General features: G+C 33.3%; 1 protein-coding gene across 3 annotated transcripts; it reads right to left on the bottom strand.

Annotated features, from left to right (window-relative positions):
* Window positions 1-346: 346 nt before the first annotated feature.
* LOC148601423 (cytochrome P450 4F4-like) lies at window positions 347-24285 on the bottom strand. 3 transcript variants are annotated; one of them, XM_088554478.1, is made up of 12 exons: window positions 24056-24283; window positions 20973-21145; window positions 20148-20295; window positions 19758-19939; window positions 16933-17057; window positions 11121-11183; window positions 10466-10589; window positions 10037-10178; window positions 4935-5064; window positions 4212-4490; window positions 2094-2159; window positions 347-708 (listed from the first exon to the last, which is right to left on the bottom strand). In XM_088554478.1, the coding sequence occupies exons 2-12, from the start codon at window positions 21141-21143 to the stop codon at window positions 603-605; spliced, it is 1536 nt and encodes a 511-aa protein (XP_088410604.1). In that variant the 5' UTR covers window positions 21144-21145; window positions 24056-24283; the 3' UTR covers window positions 347-602. The 3 variants fall into 3 exon arrangements, 2 of the variants coding, with proteins under 2 accessions (XP_088410604.1, XP_088410605.1); XM_088554479.1 differs by lacking the exon at window positions 24056-24283 and adding an exon at window positions 23920-23986; XR_015916985.1 differs by having other exon boundaries at window positions 640-708; window positions 3998-4490; window positions 24056-24285.
* Between the last annotated feature and the right edge of the window lie 1236 nt (window positions 24286-25521).

The following is a 25521-nucleotide window of genomic DNA, read 5'->3' on the forward strand; positions in this document are numbered from 1 at the left end:
TCAAACATCTGTTCTTCAGAGGGTAAATACGTCTTGTTAACCGATTAAATATACTTTTTATTCAAAAATATATCCTGTGAATCTACTCTCGTTAAACCTTTTTTATTCAAAAATATATCCTGTGAATCTACTCTCGTTAAACCTTTTTTATTCAAAAATATATCCTGTGAATCTACTATCGTTAAACCTTTTTTATTTAACTGTTCTCTTTGTTTACCGTGTACCGCCATGTTGCTATTGGTGAACTCTCATTCGGTGAGAATGAATTATACTTTCCTCTGGAAAAGATTTATGCATTTCGGCACAGCCAATAGTTTCCAAATTATATTACATAAATAAATAAATATAAAATCGTATACATCGATGTATTAATAGAAAAAACATCGCCTCTGCATTTGCGCAATGTCGTCACTTACATCAGAATATTTTTATACATTCACAGTCCTGGTCTTAAATTCTACAAATATAGGACGTCGCTGACGTTCCGTCCATACCAATCAAAATATATCTGACATTTTGACATTTTTTTAAAGATTTAAAATGAATCACATTTGAGGCCATTTTTCTTTAGTATGTTTGACAACATGCAACAACATTTTGCTTTATCTGGTCCTTGGGGTAAGGATAAGTTTGATTCCATCCTCAGCTCTCAAAACTGCCGACAGTTTCTTTTTAACAACATGATTTGGGTCTAAAGACAACGTAAATCTGAAATAATAAAATATCAGAAACATGAAATATGTAATAACATAGTGTCATGAGTATATTAATATATTTTTAACACTTTAACGCTTACCCTACCGGTGCACCTGGTTCATGCTCCCAGGTTTTAGTGGAGTCCGAGTTGCTCATTTACTTTTGTTACTTTGTATGTATGATTTTAGTTACTTTATGTTCTTTGTTGTGTATGTCTGTTTTCCATGTCTGGTCTTTGTCCCTGGATTACATTCTTTTGATTACCGCTATAACCTTGGTTCCCTTGATTACTCTTTCATGAGTATATTAATGCAAAGTTATAAATCATATAAATTCAATTGGTTGACAGTAAACACTAGTGAGTTTGTTCGTCATATTATTAAATTATTCCTTTTATATTCCCGTCTTTGTCGCTCAAGTATTAGAGAAACCACGGGAACCAAAAATCTAGCGGAAATCAAAAGAATGTAATACAGGGACAAATACCAGACATGGAAAACAGACTCACACGAGAAAGAACATAAAATTACCAAAATAATACATAGAAAGTAACAAAAATAAATGAGCAACAATACATAATTGGTACTTTTGCATTTAACAGCCACTGAGTCGATGCCACTAATGATGGACCAAGTCTGCGAGGGTATTCACCAACCCAGTAGTCAGACTTCTTACTATGGATCAGATAATTTCATATATTATTCATATCAATATGCAGTATTACAATGTTTTTCATAAAACTTCCAGGCTTTATTCCTTATATTGCACACGGAACAACTTCTTGGTGCTGATTCTGGTTTTCGATTTCAATACTTTTCGTTTTGAGAGCTTCTTGATTACAAGTTTTTTTTTATTTAGATTGTCCTTTGTATTTACTTTAATACTGCTGATAAGAGGTGACTCCTTGAAACATTGCACAGCAATAATTTGCAATATCATACGATAGGTGATTTTGTATTTATCACATGTGTCATCAATACAGAAAAAATGGCTGTGTAGTAAATCCAGCAGTTTTCAGCGTAGTTTTTCCCCATACCACTTACTTTTTGAGTGAAGGAGAGCATACTGTTAATGCCCTGAGGGGCATCGTTTGGTAATTCAAAGATTAATAGATGACCTTATTCAGGTTACCCTTTTAATACAGCACTCAAATGAGTGCGTCCCTTGGGTTGAGCGTAAATCCTCATGCTACCAGCATTTATTGTCGATTTTTGTAGCATACCAAATGTTCAGACAGCAGTATTTTGTTCATGATAAAATAGATTCCCGGCCTTTCAAGTCTCATGGAATTCTTTTAAGACTCACGCATATTGAAGCTGATTTGTTTTTCAATTTTTCTCCCAATCCTCTGAAAGCTTGACAGCCCTACATGATTAACTCACGAATTAAACACTTACTTTTGTAATATTCTACCAATTACGACCTTTTCTTCATTTAGAGCAAAATGCTGTCCAATACAGTTCCTAGAAGAGACCATGTAAGGGAGACATGACACAAAAATTTGTTTTTCAAATTTTTAACTTATTTGATTTATTACATCTGATATATATAAAATCAAATCGTCCCTTGTAGTCACTCACGTCGTTTAATTGAAGATAAATCGATTCAAAATCGATGATGACCCAAGCCATATGAATTTTAATTAGCCATGTGGTCACGTGACCGTGTTACGTCATTGGTTCACAATTCATAGATCGAATGGTGGGAATGCGTGGGGCTTCTGTATTTATTGTATGATTACTACAACGGAGAGTGAAAATATTGAAAGTTTTGGTTTGCCAGCGAATATATACTTACAAAAGTATCAATTTAAACCACTTCGAGAAGGAAAATTTCAGAAATATTAAACTATCACATGTATGAAGACTAGACAATCCACGGTGAGACACCACTTCTGTTCGAAGATTACATAAAAATATTTCATTATGTTCTGTCATGTAAGATTGAGCGTCTTACATAAAATAAATTGAATACATTTTTAAAGATTTAAACTGATCCAATCTCGATCATCAATGAAAAATATTGATTTCACCCTTTTTTGACGAACTTTACTCCTTGCAAGTGTATAGTACCAAAGAGTGTTATGTAACGTCCCTGTAAGTACTGAGGATAATACGAACATATCCATTTTTATTGGGTTTTTTTTTGTTTTTCGTTTTGATAATTTTATTTGATAATAATAATTTCGTGATGAAGCTTTCTCGTGTTCTAAATCTTTCTATAATTAAATATTTTATCTGACATGTAAAAAAAAGTATTGTCCGTACCAGAAAAATTCCCTTAAACTCACCTAAGATCACCTATTATATACTGTGTATTGTGTCAAATTCTCCATGTAAATTGTCTTATTTAAAAATTCGTATATTCAATTATATTTCAATTATATTTCAATTATTATCGAAGTCATACACCTGCGTCGACACATATGTCCGGGGTTCGCCGAACCATGTAAAGATAAAAAAAAAAGCCACCCACGCTATGTTTTTGTCAAAATTAAGTCTACCGGGCTTGTTTATTAATATAACCTAGCGACAAGGAAAGAAAGTCCTAAAAATAGTGTGCAAAGTAGTTGTTTATTCATCATGCGGGGATGTATGCTGACAAAAATGAAAAGCTGACAGAAAACGAGAAGAACTTTTATCTTCTTTCTAAACACGATTTTTGCACCCATATGCAGATCAGTGGAGTACTTTGCATCATATTTACAAGCTATTTTCGAGGATGCATTAATTTTTACGAGCTCGTGTTTAATTTTCAATATACTCAAATGGAGATTGAGAACCAATGATATAGTACTTCCATATATGGTAATTGTGCGTCACTTCCGGTTTTCATTCATGCATATTAATTAGGTCGTCGTGAACACACAAATAAATCATTCTACCTTTTTAGCAATAACCTGAAAATGTTTGTTACACTCGTATCTAAATATACTACAGTTTTATAAATATAAACGTTTATAAAATGATATTGTTTGTGTCACGTCTCCTTATATAGTACATGAGGTGCTACCTGAAAAGCTCTTTCACTTTGTTTTAAGCATACACAAAGACAATGTGCGAAAAGAGATAATAAGATTAACTGATAAAAGTACTTGGAAATAGCAATAAGTCAAGTTATGAAATACTCAAAATTAAATACTTGATAAAAAAAATAACAATTTAAACAATAAGGCAGAGTTTCAATACAAAAGCCATAGAATAATCAACGGAGCCTTTACAGAATATCTTTGAGACAGTAATCGTTTAAAAGGAAATAAAATATATTTAATATATCATAACGGTTACAAATACAATTTTACCTAGAACTAAGTCTGACTTTCTTCTGACAGGAGGTCTTCTGGTAAGGAAAATAAAATATGGGACGACTCAACTAACAGACAAGTAGTTCCAAGTCTATATGACCCACGGCGTCACCTTTATGCTCAGAACCATATCTATCTGTAAAGCTTCTAGCTTATAACTTCATCCTCTAGTTTACAGTATAGACCTGTTGTTAATTAAATTCAAAATTACCTAGGTCCTGCTGAAAATGGTACAAATGCGTAGGAATCTTTCTTTGCTATATTTTCCGGTAAGAACCTGTCCGGTCTGTACTCCATAGGATCTTCCCAGACGTGAGGGTTGTGATGCAAATTATAAAGGTGAAGAGTAAACCAAGTACCAGTTGGGAATTTAACGCCATCTATTTCCACTTCCTTTGTCGTTTTTCTACCTACAAACGGTACAGGAGGATTCATCCGTAACGACTCTTTGATACATCGCCCAAGGTACTCCATTTTGGCCAGATCTTCCCTATATCAACAAAATGAGATCTGAATGAAGTTAATACGAAAGGTTTTGAAGGGTATATCATTACATTATCTATAAAACATTTAATTGGTAGTAAGAGCAAAGAAACCATTATTAGAAAGAAGAAGATGATATTCATGATCCGGGGACAAAAGCAAAACCGACAAAGCCACTGACAATAAAAAAATACAAACCAAATACAAATGACAAATAAAATGAGCAATCCGATATGAACCAGGCGCACCGCGGTAGAGTAAGCGTCCTGCGTTCCTGTAAAAAACAGCCACCGAAATGCTCATGTCAAATATGGGTTAAAACAAAAGGGGGAATCTATGACATTGTAAACAAAGCTGTTTTGTGGTGGAAACTGAAGTGCCTAAGCGATTCCTGAACGATAAATATTAAGAAATTATTTGCATAACAACAGCATCCACTCATCAAATATACCATTCAAAATGTCCTGATGTTCTATTTTTCATAATATGATCGATCTCCTCTTGAGCTTGTCGTTGATATTCTGGATGTTTTGCTAGAGAATACAATGTCCATGACATACCGCTGGTGGTTGTATCATGACCTGAAATGAAAATAAAGTCTTGGACTCCAGTTGAACGACAACAAAGAGATGGAGAGGGAATATATGTCATGTACTTTAGATTGATATAATGAATCTTACACTGCATCCAATGTTCAGTTGTATTTTATATTCGAGTTAATTATATTATGCCAAGTATAAAAAAAATCTAATGTGACTTAATTGCTTTCTCACACCAATCAGGAGGTGATAGAATTGAGCGAAAGTTCATAACCTTACCAAGACAGAGAAGCTTAGTGAAGGCTAAGAAAATTTCCTTTCTAGGGAAGTTAAAAATCATTAATTAAAAGTTCACGATCAGTATACTATGGGTAACAAAATTATGCAAGAAGGCCGAAGGGAAATTTCCGGTACGTGAATGTACTCCAAATTTGCGATTTAATGAGGTCACAACAAAATTTAAAACATCAGACAAAGGGCAGCCTCGAGACTAATTTGGTATATGATCTCATGTTTTAGGTTTCATGTATCTGATAGTATTAATGAATTTAGTCAAATTTTCAATTTGCTCACAAGAGTGTGTTGGAATACAGATCATAAGTCTATGACAACCTTGCAAAATGGTGTCATATTTGACGTGTAAATAAAAGTCCATTGAATGAATGAAAAATAGGGCAATACGTCAGTTTATGGGTATGGTCAGAACAATTTTTAGTCAGTTTTATCATCAGATTATTCTTTACATAGTCATAATTCGTTTTCTGTGTTATCAGACATTTTTTACCTTTTATTTGATGTTTGAAAACTTAGGTGATAAAGTAGTTGCATTTTCCCCAAAACATCAAATTACTACCAGTAATACAAAGAAGTTTCAATCTAAGGTCGGGAAGAATAATCTAAGAGTCCTCACTTTTAACTTCAGTTTAACTAAAGTTCCACAAATTGAAAATTGAATTACATCAGCCAAACTATATATATTTATTTAGAATTAAATTTGGCTCGAATCAATAAAAATGTTCTACCGTCTGAAATATTTCCATCTATCATATTAAAGTTAGATTCCACAGGGATCGTACGAGTGGAGTAATGAAAGGCGGTGGATTTTTTTTATATACATGTAGCTATAATAAAGGACAATATTTGCCAAGAAGTGTATAAGAGTAGAAACGTAGCACTAATAACTGCTCAGATTAACATAACTGATAATAAATCTCTCATAAAAGTCTCAGTTTACAGACAATCTAGTAAGAATAACACATAATATCTGAATCACCTATTTTTTTTTAAATTTCTGATCTAAAAGCTAAAAACAGAATTCAACATTTTGGTTAAGTGGGGGTGTTTAAACTTCCAGAAATAAAATGGCATACGCAAAATTTAAAAGAGTTTAATGGATTTTTCATTGGAATGATTAATAAACTGTGTGAATGGATCAGATGGTGAAGTTTCAAACTAGGAAGGAGAATACTTACGACCTTTTTTTACATAAACGAACCATCATAATTTATCAAATTTAAACCTAATCACTGACCAAGATGTTGTGCTTTCTGATGCCATCTATAAACCACAATTATAATAAAAAAAAAAACACCACAGACACAAATACTTTTATGGACAAAAATCAGACATTGAAAATATCAACGCCATAACTATTTAATTTGTAAAAGATGCGTTACTTCAAACTAGAAATAAGTTATCCGTTTACAAATAATGGATCAAATTTCGAAGAAGGCTTAATAATATCATAAATGAAAACTTTCTTTTTTAAAAAATATGAAATTCATCTGCAAATATACATATAAACAAACTATGCAAACAATAGAAAAGATCATATTATAAGGCCAATAAAAACAAAAGGAACATATAAAAAAATAAGAAGAGCCCAGAATAAATATATGCAAAACGTAAGAAAGTAGACAAGAAAGCAGTTGATTCTTTCTTCAAAACAGTTATGAAAATACTGTAAAGGGATTAATTTTCGCAATGTATTAATTATCGCTCTTTTTGAATTGGACGGAAAACCGCGAAAAATAGTATCCACAAAATTGATTTTTAACACTAAAGAACGCTTTTCAATTTTTAAACCGCGAAAATTTTCACATGACAGAATCCGCCAAAATTAGCAACCGCAAAAATTGACAGGCTTACAGTATTTGCATTCCGAACAAAACATTTTGAGGAACACTTGACTCATAACAAACAATATCAAAACCGTATCTCCTAAATAAAACACAAATTGAAAGGACCCAGCAAGGATTTTTTTTATGATCTCGCTGAAAAAAGCTGCAAATAATGTTATTGTTAGTTGACGTAAATTTTATATTGAAATTCTACCACAAAAAAAAACCAAAAAAAAAAACAAAAAAAACAAAAAACAAAAAACAAATTCAGCAACATTCTAATTGACTTACTTTTCACCTTTACAAGCTGAACATAGTAGCATGGAAGTCCTTAGTATGTACTGGCTCCCCAATCTTCACAAACCACCTTATGAATATAGATTAATTTCCTCTCCAAGTCGTTGCTCTATAACTAAACTTTCTATTTTACTTTCTAGAGCGCTCAATACCATGAAAAATCTTATTACTATTTTTGGAGTGTTAAAACTCGCATGAAGTGCCTGATAAATTACATGCCCATATGGGACCTTTCGGACCTGTTCAAAGTTTTGATATTTCAACTTTATACACTACACTTCCACATTATCTCATAAAACAAAAATCACATATTTTATCAAATGGTCATTAAACAAATCAGGATGTGAATTTATTTGTTCGAATTCCCTGAAATCATTTTTAGTAACAACAAACATAAAAACTACGTTAATTGGACTTTTTTATTTGCTTACAGCACTTGAATTCCTATAAGAAATCATTTTCGTACGCTTTTGCAAAGCCGTTTGTCGTCATTTGAATTTCCGTGGGGACCAATTATGGACCCGTATTGCGGACCTCTTTCTGTACTGTTACGAATCAAAATTTATGGCTGGGATAAATAAAGACCCTCCCGAAAAACATTTGGTAAAAAAACATTTAGTAATACTTTTAAACATTTGGACGATATTTTGGCTCTAAGCAACGAATACTTCAATAATTATATATATAACGTCTCAGAATGTGACGACTCTATTCACTACACTGCTCCATCGGATCAAATTGATACAGGGAAGATAACGTAAACTTATATAAGGGTCTGAAAATTCCCGACGATGTTAGAACTGTCAATTGTTTTGTCGTTCCCTCCGCGGGACTCGAACTCATACCGCTGTGACATCTATGGCAACACCGCCTACACTAAGTCCAGCGCCCTAGACACCGTTTTTACATTAATTTTTTCGAACATCTATAAAGTCCGTCGAGATCCCACATGAATGGATGAAGGCAAATGTTGTACTAATCTTTATAAAAGGTGCTTAAAGGTAAAAAGGAACGACATACAAATTAAACAAAAATATAACGTAAAAAGTACAAAGATTTTGGGCCCAAATTTTCGGCTTTACGGCCTTTGTCATGGACAAAAGGTATTGACAGATGATTGACAACTGCCGACCTACACCAAAGAGACAAGGGGCCCTTCAAAATTCAAAAGCTTTAAATTATAGACCATTATCTTTAACCTCAATTTGTTATAAGATATGCGAGCATATACTAGCTAGTAGTATTAGAAAATACCTTAGCTATGACAATATTTTACACGGCAGTCAACATGGCTTCAGAATCAAAAGGTCTTGAGAAACGCAGCTTATTATTATTATTATTCAAAATTTAGCAGAATTAGTTGCAAATGGCAATCAAATTGATATAATTATTTCTAGATTTTACGAAGGCCTTTGATAAAGTTCCCTATCAAAGACTCATGAAAAAATTAAAGTATTATGGTATTCATAACTGATTTCTTATATAGCAGACAATAACAAGTACTCCTAAATGGTGCCACATCATCTAAATTATCATTTGACTCTGGTGTCCCTCAAGGTACTGTTTTTGGGTCCTACCTTATTTTTACGTTTTATTAATGATTTACCTTAACATGTTGACTGCATTGTTAAGACTTTTGGTGATAACTGCCAGCAGTACAGAACAGTCAGCAACGAAAAAGATTTAGATTAAATGCAAAAAGACCGGTCAAATTTACATAAATGAAATTTAATTCAGAAAAATCTTTTGTCATCCATGTTCCACAAAAAAGTCTAAACCATTATCATTTTTAAAATTATTCATTACATAAGCATTGCTTAAGTTGCTAAGTTGTTAAAGAGAGAAAATTCTTAAGCACAACCATCAGGCATGACCCCATGTTGATGATATCTCAAGGAACGCTAATTAAACCTTATGCTTCTTACAATGTGAATAACTGTACACGTTAAGTTAAAAACCTCTCTTTGACATCACTAGTTCGTCCTGTCGTTGAAAATGCTTCAACAGTCTGGTACAAAAACTCACAAATAAATGAGGTTGAATAAAGATAGAGAAAAGATGCTAGATATGTCCTAAATGATTATAAAGATAGAACATCTCGAGCTGTCTCCAATATAGTTAGCACCTTGCAAGTAGAGGAACAAAATAAAAATATTTATTTTACAAAATTAACTAAAATTTAAAAAGACAAATACCCTAAATCTAACAGGCGCACTAAGGGCATCCATAAATTTAGGAAACTATCCTCCGAGAAAGAAATTTTTAAATTGCTACTTTTTTCGTACTATCTCTGTGGTGAAATTAGTTGCCAGAGTCAATTGCAACATCCTCAAGCATTGAACCCTTCAGAAGTGGCATTTGAAGGAATCACATTTAAAAATTAAACTACTTCAACACTGTACATTTTGTAAATAATATTGATATTAATTTAATTATAAGTCAAAGTACATAGCACATACGTCTCGGGAAGTTCCACACTCTAACCTTTGAGTCTACTCCTGCATTTTGGACGAGTCGTTAGAAGAAGAAGAATTTTGTGTCATAGTGTGTCATTATGCTATAAATAAATCAAGTCCGCAAAGTTATAGTTATCTTACCTTCAAACAAGAAAGTGTCTGCCTCGTTTCTAATTTCTAAGGGAGTTAACCCTACTCCGCTCTCGTCTTTGGCCGACAATAATATATCTAAAAAGTCTAGATAATTTTTCTTTTCCTTTCTTGCAATATCCGCTTCCTGTTTCTAAATCAAATAAAAATAAGAATAAAGTGAATCAGTGAAGTGATTTTCTTTCTTATTTCTGACATTTAAACAACCAGCATCTCGCATATCAGGCTATATAATGTATTCCAGTCTTTGTAGACAATGTACATTTTACCAATTTGCATTGTCCCTTTAGAATGATTTCATTCCCAACGTCTATCTTATATCAGTTTTATAAAGCCTTGCTGTAATCTTAGATTTAGTCACTTCTTCCACGAAATTCATAGTTAAAGTCGCTATATCATTCTTGATTGACATATACTTACCAATACTTTCTTTCGACTCTCAATAATGTCTTCTGTAACATTATGAACGAACTTACAATGCTTCTTAAAAAGTTTACCATCACTTGTAAGGTAGTAAATTGAATCAAAATGTAACCATGGCGACCTGAAATAATATATATAAAAAAAATATTTGTTTAATCGAGTCTTTGTATTTTCTTTAAGTTATAACTTAGCAAGTAAGACTTGATACATTTTGGCTATATTTTCCTGATTTTTCCTAATATTGAATATTTTGAAATTTTGAGAATTATATTATAATTATTTTCAGAGAGACTCTAGATAAATCTTGATTTTGAATTTGATATTATTTTAGTGTATAGTAAATCTACCTTTTCGTGTGCAAGTATTTCTGACAAATATAATGCAAATTTGCCTAAGTAATATTTTCTTCTACAAACATATTTTAGTACAAAGTAATTGAAACAATATGATATAAGACTATTTAGACTATCCTTTTTTTAATTATCAATTTCAAATATAATTTTTTCTGTGTGTTTCTGTTTCTTTGTTATTGTGTTTGTGTCGTTCTGGTTGTGTTTATTTGCTTGACTTTTTGTTGTTTTGCTATTTAATACATTATTTCGTTCTTTTGTCTCTCTTTTTCCTGTGATTGTGTGGTTTACTTTACGTTTACCTCGCCCTTTTTAGCCAAAGCTCTGACAATTCATTTACAGCCTTGACATATGGATGGGATTCTCTACAATATAACAAGTATTTTTATGCAACCAAATTAATCAACCTGTTGAAAACTTTTTATTTACGTCACGTGACTATCCCAAACCAACCGGAAGTTTCATTTTTGGCGTTACCTCAGTTTTTGTATTGGATGCACGCACGGCTCGACGTATACGGGTTTCCAGTACAATGTGGACTTGTACAATATTTTTGTGTATAGTACACTAAACTGTGTAATAACCTTTTCATCATTTTCCAATATGTTACAAGTCCTTCGTATTTTTGTATTTATTTATCAAATATTGGTAACATTGGTAATTATGTCATATTATATATTGTGTTCGTGATTGACCAATTAACCTTATTCATCTGTACAATAATATTATCATTTTCATATTATAAGTATAATTATGTTTGTTATCCTCTACTTGGAGAATATATAAAATATATGTAATATGACGAAGGTGAAACCTTTTAACGCTCCCGAAGAAACATTAATAAAAAAAACAACTTAGTTTGATATTTTGTTCAGCTAAGATTTGATGATTTAATCATATTTATTCAATAAATTGAATAGGATTGGCAAGGCCTATATATATATCCTCTCCATACAAGGCAACAAATACAACATGCAGATAGAAGATATTCACATGACTTGAAAACACACACACACACACACACACACACACACACACGCATATATATATATATATATAAAAGAGTACATTAATTGATAATAATTATATTCAAGCACTTTTGTATTTAAATTAACATTTTACTCTAACAAAATATAATAGTAATTCTCTGTGCAATTTAAATTATAATGCATAACTTTTCCATTATCTTCAAATTAAACTCTTTTTTTAATTTTTTTTTAATTTTAGAATATTATCAATATACATTTTTTGTAAACATTGATGGATAAAGTTCAAAGATAAAAAATTATTAACTCGATCTTGAAAAAAGGGGTATTTTCTGCATATTTCATGTTTTCTAGACATCATGCGCCGATCCCTTCATGAAGGAAGATGGAATTGATTTAAAATGATTTTTAATATCTAGCAATGATTAAATTGCGTGGTAAATATATCATTTATAATGCTGATGAATAAATTAATAAAGTAGTATTTTTTTTATATAAAATCAATATTTTATGAAAAATTAAATGTCTGTCAGCAATATAATGTTAAGGTCTATTAGACAAGCAGACAGACTGCATTGACCTCCTGTGGTGAGCATAGTAATTGCAAGATAACAAGAAATGATGATTATCTTCAATGTGATCCCTACAGTTCGGACAGTTTTGGTTATCAGTCAAGTGATGAAGAGACAAATGTTGATTAAGATTGCTTGCTTCATTCCTCATGCTCTGATTTGATATATTATACTCATAACCTTCAAGTATGGTAAATTTTGTAATGATATATATTTGTCCTAAAGCATTATGCTAATTGTCATGGTCTGATATGTCTATTGGCAGAAATGTCTGGCATTCATAAGGAATTATTGGTTGTCATGGTCTGAAATGTCTTTTGGTCGAATCATCCAGCACTGGCTAACATTATGGTTCTTAAATTTGCGAAACGTCTTCTAAGATTTCTTTTATTGCATTCAGTTTCGCTTCATTCTGTTTCTTTTGTACAGTTAAATTATATTTTTATAACGATTTGATTCATTTTATTTAATTGATTCGTTTCGATTCTTTGATTCTTTCTTTTATCGATTATTTTCGTTTTGGTTTGGTTCATTTTCGTTTCGCAATTTTTATGACCCAAGAAGTATGGGTAATATTGATTACGTAATTTTCGTAAACATCTGGGCGCCATACTGCAGACTATAAGGCCAACCCTGTCTTGGAAAAACTATGATTCGATTTGTATTTAATTATCGAAACTAGCAAATATTTTCCGAGACTGGTTTGGTCCACACATACAAGTATACGCAAATGAAGCTGCCATTGTGCTGTTTTTCAGCTACTGAAATTGCAGGTACAAACCGGATATTGATGTTTTTTTTCTTGCCATAAGTATACAGAATCAAGTTGATAATACAACCATAAACGCTCCCTTCGGAAGCGTATAAACTAACTCAAAAACTTATATATAACCGTGAAAGAGTAATCAAGGGAACCAAGGTTATAAGGTAATCAAAAGAATGTAATCCGGGGACAAAGACCAGACATGGAAAACAGACATACACAACAAAGAACATAAAGTAACTAAAATCATACATACAAAGTAACAAAAGTAAATGAGCAACTCGGACTCCACTAAAAACTGGGAGCATGGACCAGGTGCACCGGTCGGGTAAGCGTCCTCTGCTTTTCTAGAAACATCCGCCGAGTTGCTCATAAAAAGTCAAGTCCGGGGTAGACAAACGAAGGAAGGAAAACTATGACCCGTTGAATAAATCAGTTCTCATGGTGCTGATGGATACACCATAACGATCCACGTGTTCATGATGTGACTCGCGTTATTGCGCGAGTCACGGTTATTAGTTCGATTGTCGTGGTCCAAAATGTCTTTGAGTCGTTTTGGCAATCGCATGGAATTATGGGTAATGGTACTTTCGTAAATATTGGAGCGCCTTCCGTTGACTGTTTTGACAATCCATATCTTGGAAAATATATATGTTTTGACGTTAATCAAAAACTCTACTGAGACTGGTTCTATTCTAAATCACATTTTTCGAAGTGTACGAAAATGAGGCTGCCATTATACTGTTTTTAAGTTCCTGAATTTACATGCACAAACCGGATATTGATGCCTTTTCTGTCCATAAGTATACATGACCCAGTTGATAATACAGCCATTTACTATATGTTTGGTGTATATTCTTTCGGTAATTATCGATTCATAACGCAACTTTCGTCCTCTGGTATTATAACTCGCTTTACGTATGTCAATTCATCAGATTATGTATTCCAACGCATACCATATATTTAAGGCTCCTTGTCAGTGTCCACACGTTTTCTTGTTTTTCTAGAATCTTTAGTTTCTAATTGTTTGATTTTCAAGAACGGAGATTGAAGCCGGATTCTGTAATAAGTTGTCAAGCTTCACTAAAGATAGAAATTTACAGCAGTATTTTCGCCTGGAATTCTTGTCACGATATAATCAACGGAAATGCCTCTCTATTAATTGAGCAGTTTTGTTTCTTTTAGTTTCTTAGTGCTTCCATATTACGACAGTCACGATAAATAATGAGCAGGCACGTGACTAATTCAGTATCCGGGTCTTCCGAATTACTTAACAATAGAAATCTAGTCATGTCACCATCTTGTTCATGTTGACCGACATGATGAAACGGTTTTCCTATTTCAGTTACCATAACAAATGGATCTTTCTAAGCCTTGAAAACAATGTTGTGATGTCATTTAGATTAGGGGAGTGCTTATCAAAGAGTCGTTGTTGAGCTATGTTGAGACGAAGTCTGCCTACAGCTACAATCGTTAACTATTCTGATTGGCGTATTTGTTGAGTCTTTCCTAACAGAATGGTGTGGTATGTAATGTGCGTGTTCGAAATTAATGTTAAGTTTTTCAACTATCTCCAAGAAACCTGTTTCTGTTTTAAAAAATGTGTCCGTACATCGTTGGCAAGTTTGGAACAAGTTTCTAAATCATTTCTAGGTTGAACTACTCAGGTTTGTGCCCAATAAAAATGATGTACATTGCTACTTTTGGCTGTAGGAAATTTCCGTCTAAAGATTTTATCTCCTATGAAGTCCCAACAGAAGTTGGCTCAGAAAAGTAGCGATACCTCAAATCACAAATCACTGAATAGAATGTTCAAGTATGTCGGATTTCCCGCAAATTTTCTTTCACGTAGTTTCTTTCAGTGGATTTGCAATGGTAGGTACTACTAATACTTCTAGCGGAGTCTCGTACAATGGTTCAACGCTTTAGGTAATCGATTGACTTTATTGTCAGTATTTCCAAAGACTGATTAATGGATTTTGCATTGTCAATAATTTACAGTCTGCTAAACGGTGGTCTCTTTGACAATTAAATCACATTTACTTATCCCTCACGATCATTATACGGTCAGCATAATCTTTTAGATTTGTACATTTGGTAGAGTCATGTAAATCACAACAAAATATGCAAGGTTTCTCTTTATTTTTTGTAGCTTGTATTGTGTTAAATTTTCGAGTCTGATTTCTGGAGACTTGGAGAAAACGACACTGCTGCGGGAGCGTACTCTAACGTGTCTCTTCTTGAAACATTGCTCGTCGTACGTCACTGAGTTCCCAGTTATCTGAACCATGTGTTTCAGACATGTTTTCCCGAGCAACTTCTTGAAATTTGTTCAATATGATCGTGATAAGAAATAAGCCATCCCCTAAACAACTTAATGATTCTAGACCTTTTATGTAGGATTCTAGCTTATCATTATAAGATCCTAGACCTTTTATGTAGGATTCTAGCTTATCATTATACACACGTAAGCTTGATAGAGTGTTATCGGGTGTTCTAATTTCAAGAATAATCATAAATTATTAACTTTTCATTACATTTTATAATAATATGATAAAAAGTAAAACTATTAAATACTGTAAATTATTGTCTGGGGAAGGCTTCACAAGTTGATAAACAAAACTTGTGTTCTAGAAATTTTATGAAATGTATCTATTTGTTCTGAAGAATATAACATATAACATTGTCGGTAGGTGCTAAGGAAACACTTTGAAAACATTTAATGTCAGAAAGTTAGATAAGAAGCAAATCAATATTACAGAGAAACCCGTCTAAACGAAACCCGCTTGGACATTAATATTGGTTCAGTTTACCGAGGTTTGGGGAACATTCAAAACTGAAAAAGTTTACAAAAAGTGCCTGCTTTAAACAGGTTTGTAAATTATTCAGTGTTCGGTTTAGGATGTATTCGGCCTACATTTAAACTGATTCATAGGGGTTACAAAAAGTGTCTGCTTTAAACAGGTTTGTAGATTATTCAGTGTTCGGTTTAGGTAGTTTTCACTGTATATGAGAAATCAAGAACTTATCTGAAATTTACAAGAAAAGGGGGTCATAAACTAATGAGATTAAGTTAAATTTAATTTGTTGGAATGATTATAAAACAGTTGAATATCACTTTTAAGCTCCGATAAAGTGCAACCATAAATGGTAATACTTTTTATATATTTAATACACACATAATGTAAATGTAAACCTGTCCCTGTAATATTTTTCATAAATCTTTATGAACAAATATTGATACAAATGAGTATGATCACACAAACCGATAACGCATGTCAACTCGTACAGCTCACTCGCTAAATTACAAGATCCCACGACACTCATGGGTAAAATCAACTATGTAATTACTGCAGCCCACGACACTCATTGGTAAAATCAACAATTACTGCGTCCTATGACACTCGTGGGTCAAAATCATTTATGCAAATTCATGCTCCCAAATTAACAGGATGTCAATGGAAGACTTGGGTAGTGGGTGGCATATTCCAAATTTAATATTGCTCAATTTGAGATCACAAACTGTCTTTTTTAAATGAATGTAATTTGCTGATATGATATTAATAACTGGAGCATAAGTTCGTTGATTTGTCAAATAGGTTAATGCAAATATTCATCCACTTTTGATACAGAAAACAGAATAAAAAATCCCTGTTTTCTCTGTCTTCATATTTAATTTAACATTACACTGGAAAAGAAATGTAGGGATTGAATTTATTCAGTGCTACAGATATCACTGAATCTCTCTGGTTTCTGCATGGTCAGTCTCTTATCTATATTGTAGAGTAATTACCCCTTTGTCTGAACGTCATTGTCGTATGAGAAAGCACATCTAAGGATGATGTCCAATGCGCAAAGGCTGAGATTTCCAAAAGCTTCAAAACTCTGCTTCTGTTCAACGTTGTTCGTCATTTTGCTCTAAATAATTGAAATATATTTTTATTATTATCATGTGTCAGATGTACTGTACATTTACTGCTGTTTAATCTTTTAAAATTATCTTTATCTGCTTAGCAATTAAAATAATTTGATCGTGACTTATCATTTAAGCCGCAAAAAAACCATGTTCGTTTACAATCTCCAATGCCAATTTCTACTCAATATCATCTACATTCAGTACTATACGGTATACCTCAATTCTTTATGCAAATTAGCATTGTACAGCGGAAGTACCTTCCAGATAAAAGCTACAAGATTGTGTAGTCCCGGTTGGACGAAAGTGGAAAGGAAAACCATGTCCTATTGTAAAAATCAGTTTTTTGGTGCAGATGGATACACCGTAACGATCAATAAGTTCATGATGACGACCAATTTCTGTAGTGATGACTTAAATCTTGCAGCAACACAACCTTGTTCCAGAAGCCTAACTGTAATAAGTCTAGCGCAATACCAAAAGTCTGCAAGCTCTGGCATAACGTATAAATTATGATATGAAAACACCATACGCAGTTGCTGAATGAGTGTAGCAGATGAAAGGAAAGTAGACAATTCTGAATGAAAAGTCATGTTTGTTGTAAAGTTTGGTCAATAGTTTTACCATCGATCTCTAGGTGTAGGCCAAGATATGAGGTTGACTTCATAGTGTCTGTAACATCCTTTATCTCAAGTTCTATGAGGTAGATGCGATATATCAAATCCCCGAGCCCCGTGCCCTGGGTGTCAAAAGAATAGGCCTCCAGCAGCGCTAAGCTTGTCGTAAAAGGCGACTGAATAGTGCTCAGGAACCTAGCCAGGGGTTGCCCACAGCAACTAGGTTTTGAGCTTCAGGTGGTAGAATAGGGTACCCCTGGCGTGTTACATGCTGGGGTTGTCAGGCTATAGTATTGAAAACCTGACCGCAAACCATAGTGGTACACCGTGTTGAGAAAGATGCCACGTTCCTCGCACGTTAAGAACCCTGCTGTGGTATTCGATAGGAGTAGGAACCTTTGCGCTCCGCCACAGCAGAAACTGAGATTAAAGGATCTAGCTAAACGATGTTCTTTCTTTCTTTCGCATCAGATCAGCTATCACGTCAGCCTCATAAGAGTGAAAGAATAAGTCAGCAAGTAGAGGAGCACATTTCGTTCCCATAAGAATGCCGACCGTTTGTTGAAAAACGCGTCCACCACACTGAACAAATATGTTAATGATAAAAAATTCCAGCATCTTGAAAACATCTTCTTCTGTATATTTGGAAGATGATTTGGAATTATTTTTAACAAGGTATGAGGAATCTCTACCAAGAACTATATATTTGTATCTACGTGTACCATCTTTTTTGGAGAAACAATGATGTATAATGTTTTTAAGTCGGGATTTTAACTGAGTAAGGGGAATAGAAGTATAAAGTTGAAAAAATCAGGTTTAATGCTATTATGTTCTGATAATAATCTTAAATTGAGGGTCTCCAGAAGATCTTTCGATCCACATTGAATTAATACCACTACGGGAGTAACAAGTGTTGTGGTAGGACTGAAGACCCTCTTTGACAGCTTTGAGTATAGAATTTAAAAGTTTGAAAGCGGTTTGGTGGTACATTTAGCAGATCCAACTAGGTAACGTTGTTTGTATGGATTCTTGTGGAGTTTAGGAATCCAGTACATAGACGATAAATCACAATCATGGTCTTTGGTAGAGAGACCAAAAGAAGATCGCACAGATTTATGGTTTTTCACTACCTCTTCTTCGAAGAGTGCAGTGGCATTGAAGATCTTATCACTGCTATTTACTGCAATTTCAAGGAATGAATAAGTTCAATAATGTCATTTAAACATAAAAAGTCCAAAAAGTCCAAAATTTACTGAAGTGGTATTTTTAATTGAATTTTTTAGTAGAGGTCGAGGTGTTCTTTTACTTTTGTCACTTAGTATACAATTTTGGTGGATTTTATTTTTTTGTCTTTGTTGTGTGCGTCTGTTTCCGATGTCTTTGTCCCTTTATTACTTTCTTTTGATTACCGCTATAACCTTGGTTCCCTTGATTATTCTTTCAAAATGGCAAGGCATGTGCCGGTTTGTAGTACATTTAATTAACATGTTACATTGTAAGTACTTATCTACTATTACGTTCCAAGGGCACAGTAAGAATTAAATCGTGCGCGGAACAAGTTCCGCACACTCATTAAATCAAGGCATTCTTCGGCACTCGTGATCACAGTTTGGTCATTCACTCCTTCCAATTGATTATCCCATTAATACTATACTTTATAGCATTATCTAAATATACATTTAATCTTCTGGAATATGTTTGTAAAGTTTGCTTTTCTAAAGATATTGATAAGTCAAATTTAGTTGAAATGCACTATCGAAAAATGACGGGAAAACTGTCTTTCACTTTTTCCATAAATATATATGCAATAAAAAATCACCTATAACACCAATGCTTCAGAACAAATTTTAGTTTTTTTCTATTGTTTTCTAAATGTATATGTATATATATATATATTTGAGGCAAAAAGACCAAATTGAGTAAACTGATGAGCTACCCGTTGCCTGATTCTTACACAGAATGGGACTTAAAACCCAGGAGTCAATAGACTTGAGACGAAGCAAGTGAGTCGGCCTAAGAAAATATAATTTAAATCAGAAACCAAACGAAATTTAAAGCACAGAATATTCATCTTTAAATTCAACTGACCAGAAGTATGTCTGTACATTGGTTGTACACTTTGACATAAGGTTTCAATATCTCGAAGTGGAAAGCTGGTGTAAGTAGGCGCCTAGCTCTTGCCCAGCGATCACCGTCGCTGATCAGCAGCCCTTCTCCTAACCACGGAATAGCATACTCATACGGTCCTCCGAGCCCGCGTGGTTTGGGTTCTAGATAAAAAATGAAATATTTCATATTTAATCAAATAATCTTTAGCATACTTCCAAGACAGAGTGGGAAATTTTTCCCAGACACACGTACGGGTCTTCGAGTAGAGCAGAGCGTTAACGAAGCAGACCAGCGCATTATTCATAGCTTTTTGATATTTGCAGAAGGCTTTGCTTTGTGTTAAATTCAATTCATGGATAATCATCTTACCTGAAGTTTTTAAGATCACTTTCATGGAATCGGGGTGGTAGAGAAAGATTTGCGGCAGCAGTGGACCATGCCATGCTCGGTACATTTTCGGCCATTTACAGACAAGTCCATAATGATACTCAAGTCGCTTTTCAGAGCTGTTAGGATACTGAAATTAAAGGTAAGGTGATGTTGCAAGAAATAATGACGTAATCAATGTAGACAAAATCAAATAATTGCTCCTGCGGTGTTTCTAGAAAAACAGAGTACACTTACCCTACCGGTGCACCTGGTCCATGCTCCCAGTTTTTAGTGGAGTCCGAGTTGCTCATTTGCTTTCGTTACTTTGTATGTATGATTTTAGTTACTTTATGCTCTTTGATGTGTATGTCTGTTTTCCATGTCTGGTCTTTGTCCTTGGATTACATTCTTTTGATTACCGCTATAACCTTGGTTCCCTTGATTACTCTTATAAATAATCAACTCGATTTTTTATTTTGATTTCAACCCTATTTTTTAATAATTGTGTTCCTTTATGTTAATGACAAAGGAGCTCTTCCTACTCTGTCGTGTTGCAGAATATATAGGCGTCATAAATCCATTTTCTTCGTATCTTCTTATGTGATTAAGAACTGTGGTTATGATTGTTGAAATCTGACTTGTGTCCACAATAGATTCGCTAGAATATTATATAATTCAAGATGATAATATAGAAGAAGCAGCGAAAACCATATACTAGACCAATATGGACACAATAGACAAAATAAAAAAAAAATAATTCTAATCCCTAGATTCGAATCCTTCTTGACAGTGAATGTACTTTGAGCATACTTTAATAAAACTCACAGTATGCAGGTTCCCGTAGATCCAGCTAAAGCTTTCAATTCCTTGAACCCTGTCAAATATTTGTCGTCGTTTCCTTATTTTTATTAATGCTAATACTGCATACACAACCATGACAATCACTACTACTGCCGTAACAGGAGTAGACGTAACAAGAGCTGGTATTAGAGCCATGGCTATAAGACAATATGAAAGTTGAAGTGGACATGTTTATTTCAATAAGTTAAGCGAACGCGCATATACTTTTCTTTGTAAAGTTTTAAGAAAAGAAAGAAACATAGAGGTATATTAATTGTATAACCTATTTTGTGAAACCAAAATCTATCTCTGAATTAACAACTGCATAATAAAACACAAAATCTACACACAAAACTACATCTCTTTTCAAATGGTCACTCCCCTTACTTTGTGGGCTGAGATAACCCCCTTGCATCCCCATTCATCCACCCCAATATGATTTTCAGGTACCCTTATACCTCCAATTTACGTATCAGTTTGTCGCTAAAAATAAACTGAACCATTTTGGCCACTTTTCATACTTCGTTGAGGCAAAAGTTCATGCATATTTCATTGTTGTTTTTATTCTTCAATCTACAAATTTCTTTAGATGGAAGTAAATCAAATACATAGGTATCCGCAGGCAACCATATGTCTCAGCTTTTCAATGGTACCAAAAAAATATAGCGGTAACATTTAGATCAAATGCAATATGTGCTCCTCTTCCTCTCCGAAAATCACGATAAATTCAGTTAAAATGGTCTATTTGGTATTTTCTGATAAGTAATATCACAATTGATACCTCTGTGGTTCTTTTGTTATAAAGCACCTTAGCTTTTTAATGAGCAACATTAATGAATAATGGAACTTTTCCCTTTTCTCCGCTAAATATGAAAGAAAATGATCGTTTCGATCATATACACAAACTGTTAATACTAAGCATATGCATTTATGATGAAATATCTGTAACACATGCGCTAAAATCTCCACTTTCAAGTCACAATGATTGTAAGTAATAAAATGGGAATTTTCAGGATTTCAATATTTTAGCCTCTTGTCAGTGATTTTTATTTTGTTCTCTAATATCACTGTGTAAGTATGTTTATATTTGCTAACATTCATGTTGATAGCCTCTTGGGTTCAAGTATAAGCTCACATGATGAATGATTGACATACATATACGTCATCTAGGTTGGGAAATGCTACGACTAGTCCATCCCATTGAAACCATAATTTTAATGGAAACATATTTTGTTTATTCAGTTTTTTTTCAAAAAGAGAATTTCAAGTGAATAACTCTTACAATTGTATGATATTTCTCTTGTTGTTTTAAAATGCAAGTGGCAATGTTTTTTTATCCTTTAAAATTATACTATTAGATAAAAAAAAATTAAAAGTTTGAGAACTCTGAAAATCCTTTAAAAAAATCCCAATCAAAATGGTAGTCAATTATTTCAATTATAAGACTACTCTTATAATAGTTATTAAAGCGTTTATATTTATAGAGACAACTTAAAAGTTCACTATCATTTTAAACAGCTTATATCTGCTTGCTTGATTAACTGAACGAAAAATAATTGTGGTTTCCTTGAAAACCCGTAACTCGTATGTGGTAGGTTAGTTAGCATTTGATAACCAGCGTGATGTATAGGTATGTCAACCTATCACCATAGTTACTTCCTTGAAATATTAAAATAATAATCGCAAACAAAAGCATATTAAAATTAATATTTGAATAAAATCACAATAAAACTGGTAAACTGAGTGATATTATGTAATTCTGAAAGTTTCCTTTTTTTACAATATTTTTTCTTCTTTCAGATATTAAAGCAAAGAAATGAAGCAGTATGCTAGAAAATATGATTGATTCTCAAATATCTTCATTTTAAATGCCAGAAAGACTTTGTACAAGGCTTTTACACGCTATACACGATCAATTCCGTTCATATTGAGGGAAAATTTAGCATTCTTTCGCCTAAATGGTCTTGAAGTGGTTCAAGTATTAATTATTTTGACTCATTAGAAAATCTAAGTTGCTAAATATGATAATAAATTCTGACTATAGGAAAATTGCCAGAAGTTACCCAAACGTATCAGTTGTGATAAGTAGACTTAGTACTAATCAGAAAATACAAAACAAGGCATTTTTACTGAAGCATACATGCTCTAAGTGTGTTGACACTGAATTATGTCAATGTAAGCGATTTTTCGGTTTGATGGGGGGGGGGAGGGGGGGGTAAATAATTCGTATTTAATTCAACAACCGTAAGTGCTACCGCAGTTTACTTGGTACGTTTGGAAAGCTGAGACATTGGGCTACATGATAACACCTACATACATTTAGTTTTTCTGGATGAATTTGATGTTCGAAAAATTGAGTCATGAGATTTTTGTTTTTTATCCAATGGTGTACAAATATAGGCTTATACTGAAAAAGGATCCGAGAGTATTCTAAATTTAACAAAATGATGGTATAAAGGTACCTAAAAATCTCCATGAATCAAGTAGGGGTGCGCGGTGGACCACCCCAGCCCTTGGACCATCTCATTCTCTTAATGATTATACATGTACTCATATCTGTTTGTTTAGAACAAACTCTACATGGTTTGAAGTTCGAGTCCTATACACATCTACATACATTTTTTTTATTGGATCGTATTAACAGATTAAGTCAGAGCTAATCACGGTTCATCCTGTTATCAAGTTCAAGAAAAATGATTTATAATAGAATTCAAGACATTTCATGCACAAATGTGGAACTACAAAATATACATACACTGTACGCATTAACCAGCATTAAAATGATTTTTAAGGTGCCATAATATAAGCATGCATATAGTATGACTTCTAAATTATTTCTAACGTTTTTGTCGAATAAAATTATGCCGGTAACAAATTATTTCACAGGCCCAAACTACCTTTTTACTTCATTTAAATGAAAGTTCGATCTTACCTGTAGTATATATGTGGATAAACCTGTGAAAATATGATTTATTGACCCATTTATCTTAGGTTAAAGTTCTATCACGATCATGAGTAAACAAAATAGTCGCCTTTCAATTGCAATCAGTCAGCTGTATATACATTACCTGCAGCTATCTGTGGGGTGTACTGTGTTTCACGATAGGTAGCCCAAATTTCCTCTTATCCTGCAACTCTTCTCATTTCTTTGATGTCGCCATGCGCCATTGCATTGTACGATTAATCTGACCCCGACCCGTACGTAATATCAATATCAAAAAACGGTTGCAGGGTCAGAGGAAATTTGGACTACATGCTAGGATTCACAACCAAGGTTTCGTCCTTATTTATTCATTGATCTTGACTATCTATAAATAACCCAATCATAATTCTTGCGTAAATACCAGACTGGGTTGCAACTGTTTTTTTCCTTAATTATAATTTTAAAATTGAGCAGGCGCGGAATCATAGGGGGCCCGTTGTACGCCCATAAAATTAATTTGGGGAAATATTTTTGCATTAAATTTGGACTTTTTACAAATTTTACCCCCACCCCACTTTTTCCTTAACCTCGTTCCAATCGACATTTGTGTGTCCACAGTCTGAAATCTTAATTTTAAATCCGCGTTGTCATTATCCTTTTTCTCTGGCAAATCGAATAAAATGAGACTAAATATATCATTGGTCATTGATCATATTTTGCTTCTGTGTCTGTAGAAAAACTACAAAAATACACTTTTCTTTCCGGAAATTGTAACCTCTCCAACATTATTCGGAAATTAATATTTTTGTAGAACTGGTTTCTGGTTTCCATTGCAAGTCTTTACCCTTATTTTATAGGATATGGTCAAAAATGTGTAACCCGTACCCGTAATCGTACCAATTTTTCACCGGACCCAAGTACTATTTTAACAATTTCTTCATTATTACTTGTTATTTCCAGCTGAAAGTCGGTACACATTTGCAAAATGACATAATGGTAAGGCTAGGAATAATTATTTGTGAAATGTTTGTCGAAAAAATTGATTTTATTCGAATTTCTGTATTCAAAAGGTCTAAAATGTGTAACCGAAATTCCCGTACCCAAAAATCAAAGTCCGGTATTTTTGCTATCTTTGCTGATTCAATGCGTATTTCACATTAGAACAGTATAACATTTTCATCGACGATAAATTTAAATCGCATCAGACCCTGTTCGTGAGACTCTTTTTCATTCTGGATAAGATCGTATCCATGCTTTGCTGGTACGGGGATTGACGCTAGGTACGGTGCAGAAATCAAACTCAATCACTTCATTTTTTAAAACAATATCAAATCTTTCAAAACTTTATCCAAAGTCTTAAGGTGCAGTTTTAACCTATTAACGACCGTAGAAAAACGTAAAAATCGGTCAGAATAGTGAGACAGTCAATAAATAGTTGGATAAGGTAACTTCCTGTTACACATTTTAGACCTTTTGACCTCAGAAAACCGATTACACAAGAAATATCAGAAAAAAATATACATCATTTTCTTGATGGGAAATGAATTGAAACGGACTCATGCAATTTTCAGTTCTTAACATACCGTAAGAATAAATATTTTATCAAAACAT

The sequence above is a fragment of the Perna viridis genome, chromosome 12 (assembly GCF_037379345.1).
Source record: "Perna viridis isolate PV_CMFRI_1.1 ecotype Kerala chromosome 12, ASM3737934v1, whole genome shotgun sequence".
Taxonomy (NCBI): domain Eukaryota; kingdom Metazoa; phylum Mollusca; class Bivalvia; order Mytilida; family Mytilidae; genus Perna; species Perna viridis.

Excerpts from the sequence above, each read along its gene's own strand:
- LOC148601423 (XM_088554478.1), bottom strand. The coding sequence starts at position 21,143 with ATGGCTCTAATACCAGCTCTTGTTACGTCTACTCCTGTTACGGCAGTA. Across the intron at positions 10,179-10,465 it reads AGAGTCGAAAGAAAGTATTG|AAACAGGAAGCGGATATTGC; the intron begins GTAAGTATATGT and ends TATTTGATTTAG. Across the intron at positions 709-2,093 it reads ATTGGTAGAATATTACAAAA|ATTTACGTTGTCTTTAGACC; the intron begins GTAAGTGTTTAA and ends TTATTATTTCAG.